Source organism: Oncorhynchus kisutch, unplaced genomic scaffold, assembly GCF_002021735.2.
Source record: "Oncorhynchus kisutch isolate 150728-3 unplaced genomic scaffold, Okis_V2 Okis06b-Okis10b_hom, whole genome shotgun sequence".
Taxonomy (NCBI): domain Eukaryota; kingdom Metazoa; phylum Chordata; class Actinopteri; order Salmoniformes; family Salmonidae; genus Oncorhynchus; species Oncorhynchus kisutch.
The window spans coordinates 536264-555875 of NW_022261983.1; the positions used below are offsets into that span (position 1 = coordinate 536264).

The 19612-nt window shown below is 46.2% G+C and overlaps 1 protein-coding gene across 1 annotated transcript in view; it reads left to right on the plus strand.

Moving 5' to 3' along the window:
* Positions 1 to 19612, plus strand: part of LOC109884752 (voltage-dependent T-type calcium channel subunit alpha-1I-like) — a 287147-nt gene that overhangs the window by 45091 nt on the left and 222444 nt on the right. Inside the window, 1 exon segment of the mRNA XM_031813726.1 lies at positions 16376 to 16643. Within this exon segment, the coding sequence (XP_031669586.1) occupies positions 16393 to 16643 (251 nt within the window). The 5' untranslated portion in view covers positions 16376 to 16392.

Sequence of the window (19612 nt, forward strand, 5' to 3'; positions counted from 1 at the left end):
GAGAGAGAGAGAGAGAGAGACCCGAGAAGATGAGAGAGATGAGAGGGAGAGAGAGAGAGGAGAGGAAGAGGAGATGAGAGAGGGAGAAGAGAGAGAGAGGAGAGAGGAGCAGAGCAGGGCTTCAACATTTGCACAGTTGATGAAACCAATGCTGAGTACTACGTCCAGCCCTGCTCAAACACCACCACATTGTAAAATTCTTGCTGCTCAACAGGACATTGATAAGCTGACTCTGGTGCATTGGAGCAGGGATGGATTCAAAAGCCTGCAGACTCTAGTAGCCTCTCCTCATGGAGGGTTGACGGATCACATGTGTTTTATACAGTAGTCTACCAGTGCAGTATTTTACTTTGTGGGGGGTTAAGTGTCTTGCTCGAGGCAAGAGATAGTGTATAATACATGGATTCAGAGAGCAGCAGCCGTCCATTGTCAATACCAGTGATAATAAGTAATGTTATATTTTGAAGTGGTTCCTTGCATCGTACAACACAATTTTCCCTCACCTTTTTGGCCCATTGTCTTACATACTTTTTTGTTGTTGTGTGTGTGTGTGTGTGGGGGGGGGGGGGTGGGGGGACTTGATTTGAGCTTTCAGAAGAGTAAATAATCAGTCAAGTTAATGTCATGCCCTGACACACAGACACACAGTGCAGTAGCAGCGCTAGCCAGTGGGACGGGGAGGACCCCTGCCTGTCTGTAATGTAGATGGATGGCCCGCCACTGTGGCACTCACACCATCAGAGCAGTCAACCAACAGACAACAGCTGCTGTCGCTGTGTGTGTTAAAACAGACCAATCAAATCACTCCATTAAGGTAGGAGGAAACACACAGTGGGTGGATGTGTCGCTGACAAACGGATGTCATTCATTGTAGGAGATGGATGGCTGGCTGAGCTCTAATAGTAAATCATTAGGGGCATTATCAGACATTCCCTCTGCCTCTTGATATGTGCTGGGATGCCAGAGAACTGTTGACTAAATCAGTCAATAACACACACACCACACACACACACACACACACACACACCACACACACACACACACACACACACACACACACACACACACACACCACACACACACACACACACACACACACACACACACACACACACATACGTACATACATACATACATACAATGGTGTAATAACTACTTAATAACCATCTCTAGTGGGTCATGTAAGTGTTCAACAGAGTCATTAGTACCTACCTGCAGTCTGGTGCCCTGTGCTATAGCCCTGCTACTTTATGGATGGTGTTTAACTGACCATACACTGGAATCAGGAATGGTGTTTAACTAACCACACACTGGAATGAATGTAAGGTTATTATTTGGGCCATAAGGCTCTACTTAGAGATTTGCAATGCATAGAATTGAATTGAATTCAGAAACTATATGGCACTGTTTTTGGATCAAGGAATGATAAATCATTTCTAAACCTGTCCATATTACTGTCTGAGTATTGTTTGAATAAGTTGTTAAGCCTGATAAGTGATGTTAACCCAATGTATTTCATCATGCCCAGCTATAATAGACATTGTTACGTTATATCTCTGTGCCACTCACATTCAACTCTGGACCTCGAAGACAGTTTCACTGCTTTTCTCCCCCATTGTTCCCCTCCAATCAGGGACTGATTTAGACCTGGGACACCAGGTGGTTGCAATTAAATATCAGTTAGAACAGAAAAGCAGCAGGCTTGGACCTCGTGGGGTCAGAATGTAACACCTCTGCTCTACGTCTCTCTTTCTTTTTGCCTAGTTTAGTCCAGCACAAGTCTCCCTAGTTAAGAGTTTCAGTAGTCTCTCTCTTTCACTACGTCTTCCCTTGTTCTTCCCTCGTTGCTATTCTCTCAGCTCTGCTCTAATGTGTGTGTCTTGCTGAGAATCCACAGCTTCGGCTGTCTCCATGTCATTCCTTATTCTGTCTGTTCCGCATGTCACCCAGTGAGCTTTCATTAGCCCTGTTGGATGGGCCTCTGACCCTAATTCTGTTAGCGGGCTGACGATAATGCTAATGGTCCTATCCCTTCAGAGCGCTAACGTAGGAGCAGAGATAGGTTAGTGTATAGCGGTGCCTTATAGACAGCAGGGCTGTTACACACATGCACAAACACAAGCACACACATACACACACACACACACACACACACACACATACACACACGAGGCTATGTAGTGGTGGCTAATGCTGCTGCAGCAGATTAGGGTGATATGGCTAACAAATTATGGTAATCCACTGGAGTCACTCCATACAGCTGGCCTCTGACACACTGCTCCTTACAGACACCTGTCTGAGGATATGGAGGAGGGAGGGAGTCTGAAGAAGATGGAGAGCAGGAGCAATAGATGCAGGGGGAAAGGGAATACAGATAATGAAATGTAAATATCTAGAGGGAAGGATAGATGACGAGAAGGGGGGAGTTAGAAGAAGAGAGACAGGAAATGATGCAGAGAGGAAGGGAAGGATAGATGACGAGAAGGGGAGAGTTAGAAGAAGAGAGACGGGAAATGATGCAGAGAGGGAGGGAAGGATAGATGACGAGAAGGGGAGAGTTAGAAGAAGAGAGACAGGAAATGATGCAGAGAGGGAGGGAAGGATAGATGACGAGAAGGGGAGAGTTAGAAGAAGAGAGACAGGAAATGATGCAGAGAGGGAGGGAAGGATAGATGACGAGAAGGGGAGAGTTAGAAGAAGAGAGACGGGAAATGATGCAGAGAGGAAGGGAAGGATAGATGACGAGAAGGGGAGAGTTAGAAGACGAGAGACAGGAAATGATGCAGAGAGGGAGGGAAGGATAGATGACGAGAAGGGGAGAGTTAGAAGAAGAGAGACAGGAAATGATGCAGAGAGGGAGGGAAGGATAGATGACGAGAAGGGGAGAGTTAGAAGAAGAGAGACAGTAAATGATGCAGAGAGGGAGGGAAGGATAGATGACGAGAAGGGGAGAGTTAGAAGAAGAGAGACAGGAAATGATGCAGAGAGGGAGGGAAGGATAGATGACGAGAAGGGGAGAGTTAGAAGAAGAGAGACAGGAAATGATGCAGAGAGGGAGGGAAGGATAGATGACGAGAAGGGGAGAGTTAGAAGAAGAGAGACAGGAAATGATGCAGAGAGGGAGGGAAGGATAGATGACGAGAAGGGGAGAGTTAGAAGAAGAGAGACAGGAAATGATGCAGAGAGGGAGGGAAGGATAGATGACGAGAAGGGGAGAGTTAGAAGAAGAGAGACAGGAAATGATGCAGAGAGGAAGGGAAGGATAGATGATGAGAAGGGGGAGTTAGAAGAAGAGAGACAGGAAATGATGCAGAGAGGGAGGGAAGGATAGATGATGAGAAGGGGGGAGTTAGAAGAAGAGAGACAGGAAATGATGCAGAGAGGGAGGGAAGGATAGATGACGAGAAGGGGGGAGTTAGAAGAAGAGAGACAGTAAATGATGCAGAGAGGGAGGGAAGGATAGATGACGAGAAGGGGAGAGTTAGAAGAAGAGAGACAGGAAATGATGCAGAGAGGGAGGGAAGGATAGATGACGAGAAGGGGAGAGTTAGAAGAAGAGAGACAGGAAATGATGCAGAGAGGGAGGGAAGGATAGATGACGAGAAGGGGAGAGTTAGAAGAAGAGAGACGGGAAATGATGCAGAGAGGGAGGGAAGGATAGATGACGAGAAGGGGAGAGTTAGAAGAAGAGAGACGGGAAATGATGCAGAGAGGAAGGGAAGGATAGATGACGAGAAGGGGAGAGTTAGAAGACGAGAGACGGGAAATGATGCAGAGAGGAAGGGAAGGATAGATGACGAGAAGGGGAGAGTTAGAAGACGAGAGACGGGAAATGATGCAGAGAGGGAGGGAAGGATAGATGACGAGAAGGGGAGAGTTAGAAGACGAGAGACAGGAAATGATGCAGAGAGGGAGGGAAGGATAGATGACGAGAAGGGGAGAGTTAGAAGAAGAGAGACAGGAAATGATGCAGAGAGGGAGGGAAGGATAGATTACGAGAAGGGGAGAGTTAGAAGAAGAGAGACAGGAAATGATGCAGAGAGGGAGGGAAGGATAGATGACGAGAAGGGGAGAGTTAGAAGACGAGAGACAGGAAATGATGCAGAGAGGGAGGGAAGGATAGATGATGAGAAGGAGAGAGTTAGAAGAAGAGAGACAGGAAATGATGCAGAAAGGGAGGGAAGGATAGATGACGAGAAGGGGAGAGTTAGAAGAAGAGAGACAGGAAATGATGCAGAGAGGGAGGGAAGGATAGATGACGAGAAGGGGAGAGTTAGAAGAAGAGAGACAGGAAATGATGCAGAGAGGGAGGGAAGGATAGATGACGAGAAGGGGAGAGTTAGAAGAAGAGAGACAGGAAATGATGCAGAGAGGGAGGGAAGGATAGATGACGAGAAGGGGGGAGTTAGAAGAAGAGAGACAGTAAATGATGCAGAGAGGGAGGGAAGGATAGATGACGAGAAGGGGAGAGTTAGAAGAAGAGAGACAGGAAATGATGCAGAGAGGGAGGGAAGGATAGATGACGAGAAGGGGAGAGTTAGAAGAAGAGAGACAGGAAATGATGCAGAGAGGGAGGGAAGGATAGATGACGAGAAGGGGAGAGTTAGAAGAAGAGAGACAGGAAATGATGCAGAGAGGGAGGGAAGGATTGCTAAAGAGCCAGATGGAAGGAGGGACTGAAGGGCAGAGGGTCAGACAAAGTTGGACAACGAAAGAGGAAGAGAGAAACAAAAATACTGTGTCTAGTATAACACTCTGATGTTGGAGCCTGGTGGCTGCACTGAGAGGGTGAAGGAGAGGAGGGTGAGATAAACAACAACTCCTTGGTGGTTGCAGTCCAAAGTGGATCACAGAGTCCTAATGAAATGTGCCTATCTGGCAGCATATGGACAGTTAGTTACCCAACTATATGATACATTTATTTGTCTCACAGAATCTGCAGAATCAGTATAATGACGATCACAACAACAAGATGTGCTAGTCAGCCATATGTCGCTATACCAACTGGAACCATTTCACAGTGATGCGTCATGTTTGGTGCCGGAATGACCAGACTGTTTGTGTTTTGATCTAAGTGCTAAACTGAATCGCTGTTTAATGTTGTATTCAGTATTCTTTCTTGGTTGATCTTTCCACAGGAGTTCTAGATGATCTTTCCACAGGGGTTCTACATGATCTTTCCACAGGGGTTCTACATGATCTTTCCACAGGGGTTCTACATGATCTTTCCACAGGAGTTCTACATGATCTGTCCCAACTGTGTAGCCTGCAGAAAAGGTGCTATCTAAAACTTAAAAGGGTTCTTCGGCTGAACCCTTTTTGGTTCCAGGGGGAACTGTTTTGTGTTCACTGTAAAACTCTTTCCACAGAGAGTTCTACCTAGAACCAACAAGGGTTGGACCTGTAACCAAAAAGGGTTCTTCTATGGGGACAACTTAAGAATATTTTTTGAACCTTCTAAGAGTGTACTGTAGCTGATTAGTTTGGAAGCCTATGCACAAATTGAGTCACAGTAGAGTGTAGAAATGAGACCAGAATCATAGGCCTACAGTACTGAGACCTACAGTATTTAGACCTACGGTATTTAGACCTACGGTATTTAGGCCTACGGTATTTAGATCTACGGTATTTAGACCTACGGTATATAGACCTACGGTATTTAGATCTACGGTATTTAGACCTACGGTATTTAGGCCTACGATATTTAGGCCTACGGTATTTAGACCTACGGTATTTAGGCCTACGGTATTCATGCCTACGGTATTTAGACCTACGGTATTTAGACCTACGGTATTTAGTCCTACAGTATTTAGGCCTCCAGAATGCTATCTAGACAAGTCTCCCAGCTCAGCATTGTCCAATCGGTGCATTAATAAACCATGTGTCACCCCGTTCACCATGGAATTACATGAGTTGCCCGATGCTCGTTAGCCCTGTGGAGCTCCACCGACCCTGCACAGGGCTGTTTTAACGACGAGGCAGCTAGCGACACTTGATGCACCCAAATTACCGCCGCCTTCTCATGGCGCCCGTGACAGCCAGTCATATAATAATGCTGACATAGCAGCGCCTGGTTCTAAAATCATATTTTCTTCGTATTTTCTTCCCGAGGCGGAGTTTTCTAGAGGCGTAACATTTGCAAAGCGAGTCATTAAATTTTTTTGTTTTTGTGTTTTTATCCTCCTTCTTCTCCTCCTTCTCCTTCTCTAAATCCCTCGCCAGACGTAAGTGGAGCACACGGGTCATTACATTTGAAAAAGCAGCAGCAAAGTTGTTTGGAGTTTCATAAAAAAATGCAGCTAATGGGAGTTAGCGTTGCTATGGAGGCTCAATCAGCCTGGAAATAGACTCTAAAGTATGCTACGATACAGGCAGGAAGACTTGAATGGTGCATAAAGTATGCTACGATACAGGCAGGAAGACATGAATGGTGCATAAAGTTAGAGAAATCAGGGACAAGTTAAACACATGTTTTATGTATTGGTATGTATGTTAATTCTATCTGGAGGGCTGAACAGCTTTAGACAGACACATTTAATAGGAATTTCTCTACAGAGTTCTTCACAGACTAGTTGTTTGTCTCAAAGTCCTGTAATGTAGAATAGGGAGGAAGTTGGGGTGTTTTTTAAACAGATCACTATAGCCTGGTACCAGATCAGGTTGGCATGACAATGATCACAGAGGTTGGATATTGGCTTCAGCACAAACAGATCTGGAATCAGCTTACCTTATTCCCACAGACATTTACTGGTTTGGTGGTCAGGGAATTAGTCTCAGGCTATTTCCTGTGTATTTTCTAAAATTAGACATTTGAATGACACAACTAGAAAAGAAACACAAGGTGTGTTTGTATGTGTGTGTGTCCCCACAGGGATTCCTGCACAGAAGTGATGTTAATAGCATTAGTCCCTGTCTGTGTCTGGACTATCCACTGGTGCATTAACAGACAGTCACACCAAGGGGACAGAATCACATGGGACGAGAGGAGTTCAGGTGCTGACCTTAGTTTGGCTATAATTACTAACCTACTATTATAATGTTACTACCACTATTGTCAAAATAATGGGTTTGTGTCCATGTCAGCTGTTTGTTGTTATTACATCTGCTAATTTACATACTTTTCTTCCCTAATCCGGCTGCTCACTCTCCCCCTCCATCTCCTCTCCCCCTCCATCTCCTCCCATCTCCTCTCCTCCCTCCTCCATGTCCTCGCCTTCCCCCTCCATCTCCTCTCCCCCTCCATCTCATCTCCTCCCATCTCCTCTCCTCCCTCCTCCATGTCCTCGCCTTCCCCCTCCATCTCCTCTCCTCCCTCCTCCATCTCCTCTCTCCATCTCCTCTCCTCCGTCCTCCATGTCCTCTCCCCCTCTCTCCATCTCCTCTCCTCTCCTCCCTCCTCCATCTCGTCTCCCCCTCTCTCCATCTCCTCTCCTCCCTCCTCCATCTCGTCTCCCCCTCTCTCCATCTCCTCTCCTCCCTGCTCCATCTCCTCTCACCCATCTCCTCTCCTCCCCCCTCCATCTCCTCTCCCCCCTCTCCATCTCCTCTCCTCCCTCCTCCATTCCTCTCCTTCTTCCTCCATCTCCTCTCCTCCACACTCCATCTCCTCTCCTTCTTCCTCCATCTATTCTCCTCTACCCCACATAGCCTCTCCTTCTTCCTCCATCTCCTCTACCCTCCATCTCCTCCCCCTCCATCTCCTCTCCTTCTTCCTCCATCTCCTCTCCTCCACCCTCCATCTCCTCTCGTTCTTTCTCCATCTCCTCTACCCTCCCCCTCCTCTCCTTCCTCCATCTCCTCTCCCCCTCCATCCCCTCTCCTTCTTCCTCCATCTCCTCTCCCCTTCCATCTCCTCTCCTTCTTCCTCTCCTTCTTCCTCTCCTTCTTCCTCCATCTCCTCTACCCTCCATTTCCTCTCCTTCTTCCTCCACCCCCACATCCCCTCCCCCTCCATCTCTTCTCCTCCCTCCCTCCCTGCTCCATCTCCTCTCACCCATCTCCTCTCCTCCCCCCTCCATCTCCTCTCCTCCCCCTTCCATCTCTCCTCCTCCATCTTTTCTCCTCCCTCTCTTCTCCCCTCCACCTCCTATCCTCCTGTCCTCCTTCTTCGCTCAGACAGCTCCCTCCCTCTGTGTCTTTGGAGAGTTTGATGCAGTCTGTCCTGCATGCTGGGGGCTTGGGACTATGTGTGTGTGTGTGTGTGTGTGTGTGTGTGTGTGTGTGTGTGTGTGTGTGTGTGTGTGTGTGTGTGTGTGTGTGTGTGTGTGTGTGTGTGTGTGTGTGTGTGTGTGTGTGTGTTAGCAACCAACCAACTATACACATACACACACTAAGCCTGTGGTATTCTAAAGCAGCGTTAAATCGCTGTGACAGTCAGAACCCTGGCTGCCCGTGTCGAAGTGCTGTACTCAGCATAGTCCCCAATCACCTGACTCTAGTGCTGAGAGATAAGTACTTTTTGAGGTTGGTTCGGTTTCTGAAAAAAAAACATGGTTTTCGATTTTTGGTTTAGATCATTTTTTTCAACGTTAAATGCATTTTGCATTATGTGGGTTGAATGCTCTAAAATGTGCAGTTATGGCACTCAACCCAATGCCACAGATATCTGACATTTTGAGGGAGCTTACAATTGGCATGCTGACTGCTGGAATGTCCACCAGAGCTGTTGACAGATAATTTAATGTTCATTTCTCTACCAACGTTGTTTTAGAGAATTTGGCAGTACATTCAACCGGCCTCACAACCACATACGACGTGTAACCATGCCAACCAAGGACCTCCACATCCGGCTTCTTCACCCGCAGGATCGTCTGAGACCAGCCACCCGGACATCTAATGAAACTGAGGAGTATTTCTGTCTTTTAGAAAGACCTTTTGTGGGGAGAAACTTATTTGGATTATCTGGGCCTGACTCCCTGGTGGGTGGGCCTGGCTCCCTGGTGGGTGGGCCTGGCTCCCTGGTGGGTGGGCCTGGCTCCCTGGTGGGTGGGCCTGGCTCCCTGGTGGGTGGGCCTGACTCCCTGGTGGGTGGGCCTGGCTCCCTGGTGGGTGGGCCTGGCTCCCTGGTGGGTGGGCCTGGCTCCCTGGTGGGTGGGCCTGACTCCCTGGTGGGTGGGCCTGACTCCCTGGTGGGTGGGCCTGGCTCCCTGGTGGGTGGGCCTGGCTCCCTGGTGGGTGGGCCTGACTCCCTGGTGGGTGGGCCTGACTCCCTGGTGGGTGGGCCTGGCTCCCTGGTGGGTGGGCCTGGCTCCCTGGTGGGTGGGCCTGACTCCCTGGTGGGTGGGCCTGACTCCCTGGTGGGTGGGCCTGGCTCCCTGGTGGGTGGGCCTGGCTCTCAAGTGGCTCCACCCATCGCTGCGCCCCTCCCTGCCCAGTCATGTGAAATCCATAGATTAGAGCCTAATTTATTTATTTCAATTGACTGATTTCTTTATATGAACTGTGACTCAGTAAAATAGTTTAAATTGTTGCATGTTGCGTTTCTATATTTTGTATGACAAGACCTGAAAATGGTAGTCTAGCAATGATGAACATCCGATTTGACAGAATAATGGACATATATTGCACAATCCAGGTGTGGGAAGCTCTTAGTGACTTTCCCAGAAAGACTCACAGCTGTAATTGCTGCCAAAGATGATTCTAACATGTACTGACTCAGGAGGTTGAATACGTATCTAATATTATATTAGTGTTTTATTTTCATATTCTTTTTTTATTTATTTTTTTACAAATGTTAGAATTCTTCTTCCACTTTGACAATACAGAGTATTTTGTTTAGATCGTTGACAAAAAATGACAATTAGATCCATTTTTATCTCACTTTGTAACAAAATGTGGAAAAATCAACAGGTGTGAATACTTTCTGAAGGAATTGTAGTTAATTACCACATTGTCTGTTGTATGGTCACTGTAGTTAATTACCACATTGTCTGTTGTATGGTCACTGTAGTTAATTACCACATTGTCTGTTGTATGGTCACTGTAGTTAATTACCACATTGTCTGCTGTATGGTCACTGTAGTTAATTACCACATTGTCTGTTGTATGGTCACTGTAGTTAATTACCACATTGTCTGTTGTATGGTCACTGTAGTTAATTACCACATTGTCTGTTGTATGGTCACTGTAGTTAATTACCACATTGTCTGTTGTATGGTCACTGTAGTTAATTACCACATTGTCTGCTGTATGGTCACTGTAGTTAATTACCACATTGTCTGTTGTATGGTCACTGTAGTTAATTACCACATTGTCTGCTGTATGGTCACTGTAGTTAATTACCACATTGTCTGTTGTATGGTCATTGTAGTTAATTACCACATTGTCTGTTGTATGGTCATTGTAGTTAATTACCACATTGTCTGCTCGAAACTGTGTAGAATAGTGGCTTGTTGGAAACTACCACTCCTGACTACATCTCACCGTTCGGGCTTGTTCTGATTTATCTCAAAGGAAACTGCGTATTGAGCTCACAGAAATTTGAACAAAAAGGAATTCAAATAATTGAACCAACGTTAGTCAATTAGTTATACAAAAATATATATAAAAAATAACCGACATTTGGGTTAATCGCTCAGCACTACCTGACACATACAGAGTTTTAACACTGGGGCTCCGCAGAAAAAAAGTCCTCTCACGCAATTACACTTTCAGCTGCACACTTATCTCTACTACGAATCGTCTCCACTGTATCAGTGCTGTTGTTGATGGGGCACAGGTCCTCTCAGTGCTGTTGTTGAGGTGGCACAGGTCCCCTCAGTGCTGTTGTTGATGGGGCACAGGTCCCCTCAGTGCTGTTGTTGATGGGCCACAGGTCCTCTCAGTGCTATTGTTGATGGGCCACAGGTCCTCTCAGTGCTGTTGTTGATGGGGCACAGGTCCACTCAGTGCTGTTGTTGATGGGGCACAGGTCCCCTCAGTGCTGTTGTTGATGGGGCACAGGTCCTCTCAGTGCTGTTGTTGATGGGGCACAGGTCCCCTCAGTGCTGTTGTTGATGGGGCACAGGTCCTCTCAGTGCTGTTGTTGATGGGGCACAGGTCCTCTCAGTGCTGTTGTTGATGGGGCACAGGTCCCCTCAGTGCTGTTGTTGATTGGGTCCCCTCAGTGCTCTCCGTAAGATTATTTAGGTATCTCTGGTCCTATCTCTCTAGTCTGTAGTCTATAAGGCCCCAAGTTGTTCCTGAAAGTGTGACCTGACCAGGGAAATCTCTTGGGCCTAGTCATAGTCATGGTCAGCAAATATTTTCCAAAGTAATTGTAGCTACTATAAATATAATCCATTGTTATAATTACTGTGAAATCAGCCACGTGTGTGTGTGTGTGTGTGTGTGTGTGTGTGTGTGTGTGTGTGTGTGTGTGTGTGTGTGTGTGTGTGTGTGTGTGTGTGTGTGTGTGTGTGTGTGTGTGTGTGTGTCTGTGTGTGTGTGTGTGTGTGTGTGTGTGTGTGTGTGTGTGTGTGTGTCTGTGTCTGTGTCTGTGTCTGTGTGTGTCTGTGTGTGTGTGTGTGTGTGAGAGAGTCAGTCAGTCAGTCAGTGTTGAGTGGAGTTGGGGGCAAGAGGAATAACACTTGTATTTCCCCAAGGTCCCCACAACATTCAGCACTTAGCACAACTAAATGGGTGGTTGTATAGGCGTTACTCCAATTTATGGTGATCATGTGTGTGTGTGCGTCACGGTGTGTGCGTCACTGTGTGTGCGTCACGGTGTGTGCTTCACGGTGTGTGTGAGTGCAAGTGCTAATGCACAGACGCACAGTCATCATGACCCCACCAGCACACATGCAGAGAGAGAGAGAGATGCTGGGAGAAAATGTTAGAGAGAAGGTGTGAACAATGAACAGACAGGGATTGATACAAAATCAAATATTTACAAAATCTTTCTCTCTCTCGTTTCCCCCTTTGTTCCTTTATGTTGGAGGGCCTGACTGAATCTGTCCTCTCTCCCCCCTGTGGTTCAACCTGTTTACTGTCAAAATGGAGCAGGGGAAAAGGACTGGTTCAGAGAAGGGCCTTGTACCGTGGCAGCAGCACAGTCAAAAATAACACCCCAGAATTACACTTCAGCTGTTTTTGAATACTCATACTAACCACACTAAACATACTATAACTCAACTTTTTGTGACGTGAATTGAGTACGTCGTATCTTTGTAACGAGAGCAGTCATTACTCCAATAACTCAGACTTCCACAGTCCCCAGTGCTGCAGTCTAGTATGTGATGTGGTAGTTGTAGTCTTTTTTTCTTGACCCAGACCATACTGGTTTTAGATGATGGTTGGTTTTTATATTGTGATGAAGTATTGTGAAACCTTCAGCTGTGAGAAAATGTCAGATGCTGTCCTTTCTAATTTGATGGTAGTGTTGCATGGTATACCGAAACTTCTGTACTTTTTCCATACTAGAATATGAAAAATGGTTCGGTACTATAATTTTTGTTACTTTTGGTACTTTTGTCAAATGTGTTTCACGGATCAACTCAGTCTATCAATAATCAAATAAATACAGTTTCAATAAAACTGCTTTTTTTCTGCAGATCAACTCAGTCTATCAGTCCCCCTTATAGCGCGAGTCGCGCACCGTTCCTGCTCCACTTACTCATTGCTAGCCTGTACTGGGAGTCTGGGCTACATCATGTTAGCTACACACTCATACTGTACTGGGAGTCTGGGCTACATCATGTTAGCTCCACACTCATAGTGTACTGGGAGTCTGGGCTACATCCTGTTAGCTCCACACTCATGCTGCACTGGTAGTCTGGGCTACATCATGTTAGCTCCACACTCATGCTGTACTGGGAGTCTGGGCTACATCATGTTAGCTCCACACTCATGCTGTACTGGGAGTCTGGGCTACATCATGTTAGCTCCACACTCATGCTGTACTGGGAGTCTGGGCTACATCATGTCAGCTCCACACTCATGCTGTACTGGGAGTCTGGGCTACATCATGTTAGCTCCACACTCATGCTGTACTGGGAGTCTGGGCTACATCATGTTAGCTCCACACTCATGCTGTACTGGGAGTCTGGGCTACATCATGTCAGCTCCACACTCATGCTGTACTGGGAGTCTGGGCTACATCATGTTAGCTAGACACTCATGCTATACTGGGAGTCTGGGCTACATCATGTTAGCTACACACTCATGCTGTACTGGGAGTCTGGGCTACATCATGTTAGCTCCACACTCATGCTGTACTGGGAGTCTGGGCTACATCATGTCAGCTCCACACTCATGCTGTACTGGGAGTCTGGGCTACATCATGTTAGCTAGACACTCATGCTATACTGGGAGTCTGGGCTACATCATGTTAGCTACACACTCATGCTGTACTGGGAGTCTGGGCTACATCATGTTAGCTCCACACTCATACTGTACTGGGAGTCTGGGCTACATCATGTTAGCTCCACACTCATACTGTACTGGGAGTCTGGGCTACATCATGTTAGCTACACACTCATGCTGTACTGGGAGTCTGGGCTACATCATGTTAGCTCCACACTCATGCTGTACTGGGAGTCTGGGCTGCATCATGTTAGCTACACACTTATGCTGCACAGAAGTACTATTTAAAGCGATAGTGCACACTTTTATAAAAGAAGCTACATCAATGCAAATGTTGTTGATCAATATAAGTCCCAAATGGAAGGAAAGCGCTGGTTTGTCATGTAGCCCCATGAAATCAGCCAAAACTAGCTCAATAACCCAATGCATGAACACAAATGCAGTCACCTGGGCCACATCTTGGTTTATCAATAGAGATTTACTATTCAAATAAAAGTCATGTAGTTAGATTGATAAAAACAAAGTACATTTGATTGTATGATTTGTATAAAATGTGAATGATTAATACGTACATGGTTGTCTCTGAACAGAGCGGTAGCTGAGTTAATCTGTCTGGATGAAGTACTAATATACCCTCCTCCCCTCCAAAATCAATTCATCAAACCTGACATTTGGATTCTGTACACAAAACCTCCTAAGCCTACACACACACACACACAAATGGACGTATGCACAACCGCCCCATCACACACACAATTGCTCCGTCAGTGTAAAAAAAGCCACTGGCTGTGCTTTGCGTCCTTGTTTCTTGTTGCTGTTGTTTGTCTCCTGACTTGTTCCTGTGCCTGGCTCTGTTCCTGCTCTCACTGCTGACAGGTAAAGTAGAGCAGACTGCTGAGGCACAATGTGCTGTCATTATTACACAATCACTGTGGCCCTGGTAGGCTGCTGCTACAGCCTTCTTCTACAGTCTGCATTCATCTTTGTCTTTATCAATTCAATTCAATTCAAGGGCTTTATTGGCATGGGAAACATGTGTTAACATTGCCAAAGCAAGTGAGGTAGATAATATATAAAGTTAAATAAACAATAAAAATTAACAGTAAACAAGCCATACAGAAGTTTCAAAACAATAAAGTCATTACAAATGTCATATTATATATATATACAGTGTTTTAACAATGTACAAATGGTTACGGTATACAAGGGAAAATAAATTAGCATAAATATGGGTTGTATTTACAATGGTGTTTGTTCTTCACTGGTTGCCCTTTTCTCGTGGCAACAGGTCACAAATCTTGCTGCTGTGATGGCACACTGTGGAATTTCACCCAGTAGATAAGGGAGTTTATCAAAATTTGATTTGTTGGATCTGTGTAATCTGAGGGAAATATGTCTCTCTAATATGGTCATACATTGGGCAGGAAGTTAGGAAGTGCAGCTCAGTTTCCACCTCATTTTGTGGGCAGTGAGCACATAGCCTGTCTTCTCTTGAGAGCCATGTCTGCCTACGGCGGCCTTTCTCAATAGCAAGGCTATGCTCACTGAGTCTGTACATAATCAAAGCTTTCCTTAATTTTGGGTCAGTCACAGTGGTCAGGTATTCTGCCGCTGTGTACTCTCTGTGTAGGGCCAAATAGCATTCTAGTTTGCTCTGTTTTTTTGTAAATTCTTTCCAATGTGTCAAGTAATTATCTTTTTGTTTTCTCATGATTTGGTTGAGTCTAATTGTGCTGATGTCCTGGGGCTCTGTAGGGTGTGTTTGTGTTTGTGAACAGAGCCCCAGGGCCAGCTTGCTTAGGAGACTCTTCTCCAGGTTCATCTCTCTGTAGGTGATGGCTTTGTTATGGAAGGTTTGGGAATCGCTTCCTTTTAGGTGGTTATAGAATTTAACGGCTCTTTTCTGGATTTTGATAATTAGTGGGTATCGGCCTAATTCTGCTTTGCATGCATTATTTGGTGTTCTACGTTGTACACGGAGGATATTTTTGCAGAATTCTGCGTGCAGAGTCTCAATTTGGTGTTTGTCCCATTTTGTGAAGTCTTGGTTGGTGAACGGACCCCAGACCTCACAACCATAGAGGGCAATGGGCTCTATGACTGATTCAAGTATTTTTAGCCAAATCCTAATTGGTATGTTGAAATTTATGTTCCTTTTGATGGCATAGAATGCCCTTCTTGCCTTGTCTCTCAGATCGTTCACAGCTTTGTGGAAGTTACCTGTGGCGCTGATGTTTAGGCCAAGGTATGTATAGTTTTTTGTGTGCTCTAGGGCAACAGTGTCTAGATGGAATTTGTATTTGTGGTCCTGGTGACTGGACCTTTTTTGGAACACCATTATTTTGGTCTTACTGAGATTTACTGTCAGGGCCCAGGTCTGACAGAATCTATGCATAAGGTCTAGGTGCTGCTGTAGGCCCTCCTTGGTTGGTTATCTCTCAATCTCTTTATCTCTCCATCTCTTTATCTCTCCATCTCTTTATCTCTCAATGTCTTTATCTCTCCATGTCTTTTTCTCAATCTCTTTCTCCATCTCTTTCTCTCAATCTCTGTATCTCTCAATCTATTTATCTCTCCATCTCTTTCTCTCCATGTCTTTATCTCTCCGTCTCTTTTTCTCAATCTCTTTCTCCATCTCTTTATCTCTCCATCTCTTTATCTCTCCATCTCTTTCTCTCAATCTCTTTATCTCTTCATCTCTTTATCTCTCCATCTCTTTATCTCTCCATCTCTTTCTCTCAATCTCTTTATCTCCATCTCTTTATCTCCATCTCTTTATCTCAATCTATTTATCTCTCCATGTCTTTATCTCCATATGGCCGACTCAATCACTATTCAACAGGAGAGGATATCTGTTGTTTTTCTAGTACTCAGGCACAAAACCGAAGAGATGGAGTGTACTAGAGATGACTGTTTACATTAGAGTAAATCCATTCAGAGGATAGGTAAGGAAATAGAGAGGTTTTATGCTGCTAAAGAGCTGTAAGTGAATTGTCAATGAAAGTGCAATGATTGTTGACATCGATCTAGTCTGTGTGTGTGTGTTCTTCTCTTACCCGTCTCTCTCTCTCTCCATCCCTCTCTCTCCCTCCAGACCTCTGCTAAGTTGCCATGACGAGTGAGGAGTGTCCCGTTCCGCTTGGGGGCGTGTCCCCGGTGGGGGCGGGGCTCTGCGAGGATTACGGCCCGGTTCAGGCTGATGACATCATCGAGGAGGCGGGAGGGGCAGGCGATGACATCAGCATCGGCAGTGACCTCAGCACGCTGGTGGTGCCGTTCCCTGAACTTGCACCTGTGGTGTTCTTCTGTCTCAAGCAGACCACCTGTCCCCGCAGCTGGTGCATACACATGGTGTCCAGCCCATATCCTTTACTACTGCTGAGATGACCTCCGACCCCTAACCTCTGACACCTGGCCTCTGACCCCTGACCCCTAACCCCCAAAATGTCATCCATCACCTCTCACACTTAAATGGTCTTCATCCTATATAGTTGTGGCTGCTTCGCGTCGTGTGGTATTATCTCTACCTTCTTACCCTTTGTGCTGTTGTCTGTGCCTGCTACCATGTTGTGCTGCTGCCATGTTGTGTTGCTACCATGTTGTTGTCATGTTGTGTTGATACCATGTTGTTGTCATGTTGTGTTGATACCATGTTGTTGTCATGTTGTGTTGATACCATGTTGTTGTCATGTTGTGTTGATACCATGCTGTGTTTTCATGTGTTGCTGCCATGCTATGTTTCTTAGGTCTCTATATGTAGTGTTGTGCTGTCTCTCTTGTCATGATGTGTGTTTGGTCCTTTTATTAAATTTGTTATATTTAATCCCATCCCCCGTCCCTGCAGGAGGCCTTTTGCCTTCTGGTAGGCCATCATGGTAAATAAGAATATGTTCTTAACTGACTTGCCTAGTTAAAAAAAGGTAATTATATATATCCTTATAACATATTCTATATGTCATTATGTCCATATCCCAGACTCTTACCCTGAACCCCTATCTCCTGACCTCTCACCTCTAATATTCTTCCACTGAACTAATCAAACCTACTCAGCTCTCCCCCTCTTCACCCTTCACCTCTCTCAACCTCAGTCTCCCTCCATCTCTCATTGCCTCTTCATGCCTCTTATAGCCCTCTTCTAAACCCTTCAACCCTTCCCTCTTTCCTCGTCATCCTATCTGTCCTCCACCATCTCTTACCTTTTCTCTTTCCCCTCCTCTCCTCTCCCCCTCGCCTCCCTCTGGCCTGATCCCAGTCTGCCTGAAAGCTCAGTATCTCCTGATGTCCTGACCTGAGTAAGTCTACTTTACTGTCTCTATATTCAACCCCGGTGTTGATCCACTCAGTAATGCTGAATGATGGAGAAAGTTGACCAACCTGTCAATGCCAACTTTTTTTGCTCTGTTCTGACAGACTGCAACTGGATATAAGTTTGCTTCAGTAGGTGTGTGTGTTAATGTGTGTGTGTGTGTCCATCTAGGAGTGTGTTGGCACAAACACTCTTTCCCGTGGCTGACCCAGGTGATAATCTGCAGTGAATGCTGAGGAAGTCTCTCTCTCCATTGAGGCTGTTCAGTCTTTGATGTACTGTCAGGGTTTTGAGGGATTTGCTAGGCTTTCTAGTGTGTAAGATTGGTGTGTGTGTGATCGGCCTCTAGCCAGGAAGTTTCCCAATCTTATTTCACATCGCCCCAAACACGGACGCCTTTGATTGGCCAACTCTGGCCCATGGTGATGACTCAGAGCACAAGCGTGTTACACACACACACACAGATCATAATTTTGTAATACATGGAGAGACAGGGCTTGGGAATTTCTGGGTTTCGGGTGTTTGGTTGTTTGGATGAGGTGGTGATTCTGCACACACACACACACACACACACACACACACACACACACACACACACACACACAACACACACACACCACACACACAACACACACACACACACACACACACACACACACACACACACTGTTCCACTCTCTGCATGTCCTCTCATTCTCTCCCTTACTCCCTCTTTTCATCTCTCTCACTCCCTCTGCCCATCTCACCCCTCTCTCTTTTCATCTCTCTCTCACTCCCTCGTGGCCATCTCTCCCCCTCTCTTTTCATCTCTCTCTCACTCCCTCTGCCCATCTCTCCCCTCTCTCTTTTCATCTCTCTCTCACTCCATCTGCCCATCTCTCCCCTCTCTTTTCATCTCTCTCACTCCCTCTGCCCATCTCACCCATCTCTCTTTTCATCTCTCTCACTCCCTCTGCCATCTCACCCCTCTCTCTTTTCACCTCTCTCTCACCCCCTCTGCCCATCTCTCCCTCTCTCTTTTCATCTCTCTCACTCCCTCTGCCATCTCTCCTCTCTCTTTTCATCTCTCTCTCACTCCTCTGCCCATCTCTCCCCTCTCTCTTTTCATCTCTCTCTCACTCCCTCTGCCCATCTCTCCCCTCTCTCTTTTCATCTCTCTCTCACTCTCTGCCCATCTCTCCCCTCTCTCTTTTCATCTCTCTCACTCCCTCTGCCCATCTCTCCCCTCCTCTTTTCATCTCTCTCACTACCTCTGCCATCTATCCACCTCTCTCTTTCATCTCTCTCTCACTCCCTCTGCCCATCTCTCCCCTCTCTTTTCATCTCTCTCTCACTCCTCTGCCCATCTCTCCCCTCTTTTCATCTCTCTCTTACTCCCTCGACCCATCTCTCTTTTCATCTCTCTCTTCTTACCCTCTGCCCATCTCTCCCATCTTTCTTTTCATCTCTCTCTCACCCCTCTGCCCATCTCTCCCATCTTTCTTTTCATCTCTCTCTCACACCCCTCTGCCCATCTCTCACCTCTCTCTTTTCATCTCTCTCACTCCCTCTGCCCATCTTCCCCTCTCTCTTTTCATCTCTCTCTCATTCCTCTGCCCATCTCTCCCTCTCTATTTCATCTCTCTCTCACTCCCTCTGCCCATCTCAACCCTCTCTCTTCATCTCTCTCACTCCCTCTGCCCATCTCTCCCTCTTCTTTTCTCTCTCTCACCCCCTCTGCCCATCTCTCCCATCTCTCTTTCATCTCTCTCTTACTCCCTCTGCTATTCTCTCCAATCTTTTTTCATCTCTCTCTTACTCCTCTGGCCAACTCTCCCCTCTCTTTTCAATCTCTCTCTTTCTCTCTCTCTCCATGACTTTCTATTCTCATTCATTTCACCCTCGGACATTATTCTTCATCTTACATGCTTCTGTGTGTGTTTTTGTGTTTGTGTCTGTGTGTGTGAGTACGGAAAGGGCGTGTGTGCTTGCGTACGTTGCCATGTTATATGCCTGCCTGCTTACCGTGAAGCCACACCCCCCTCC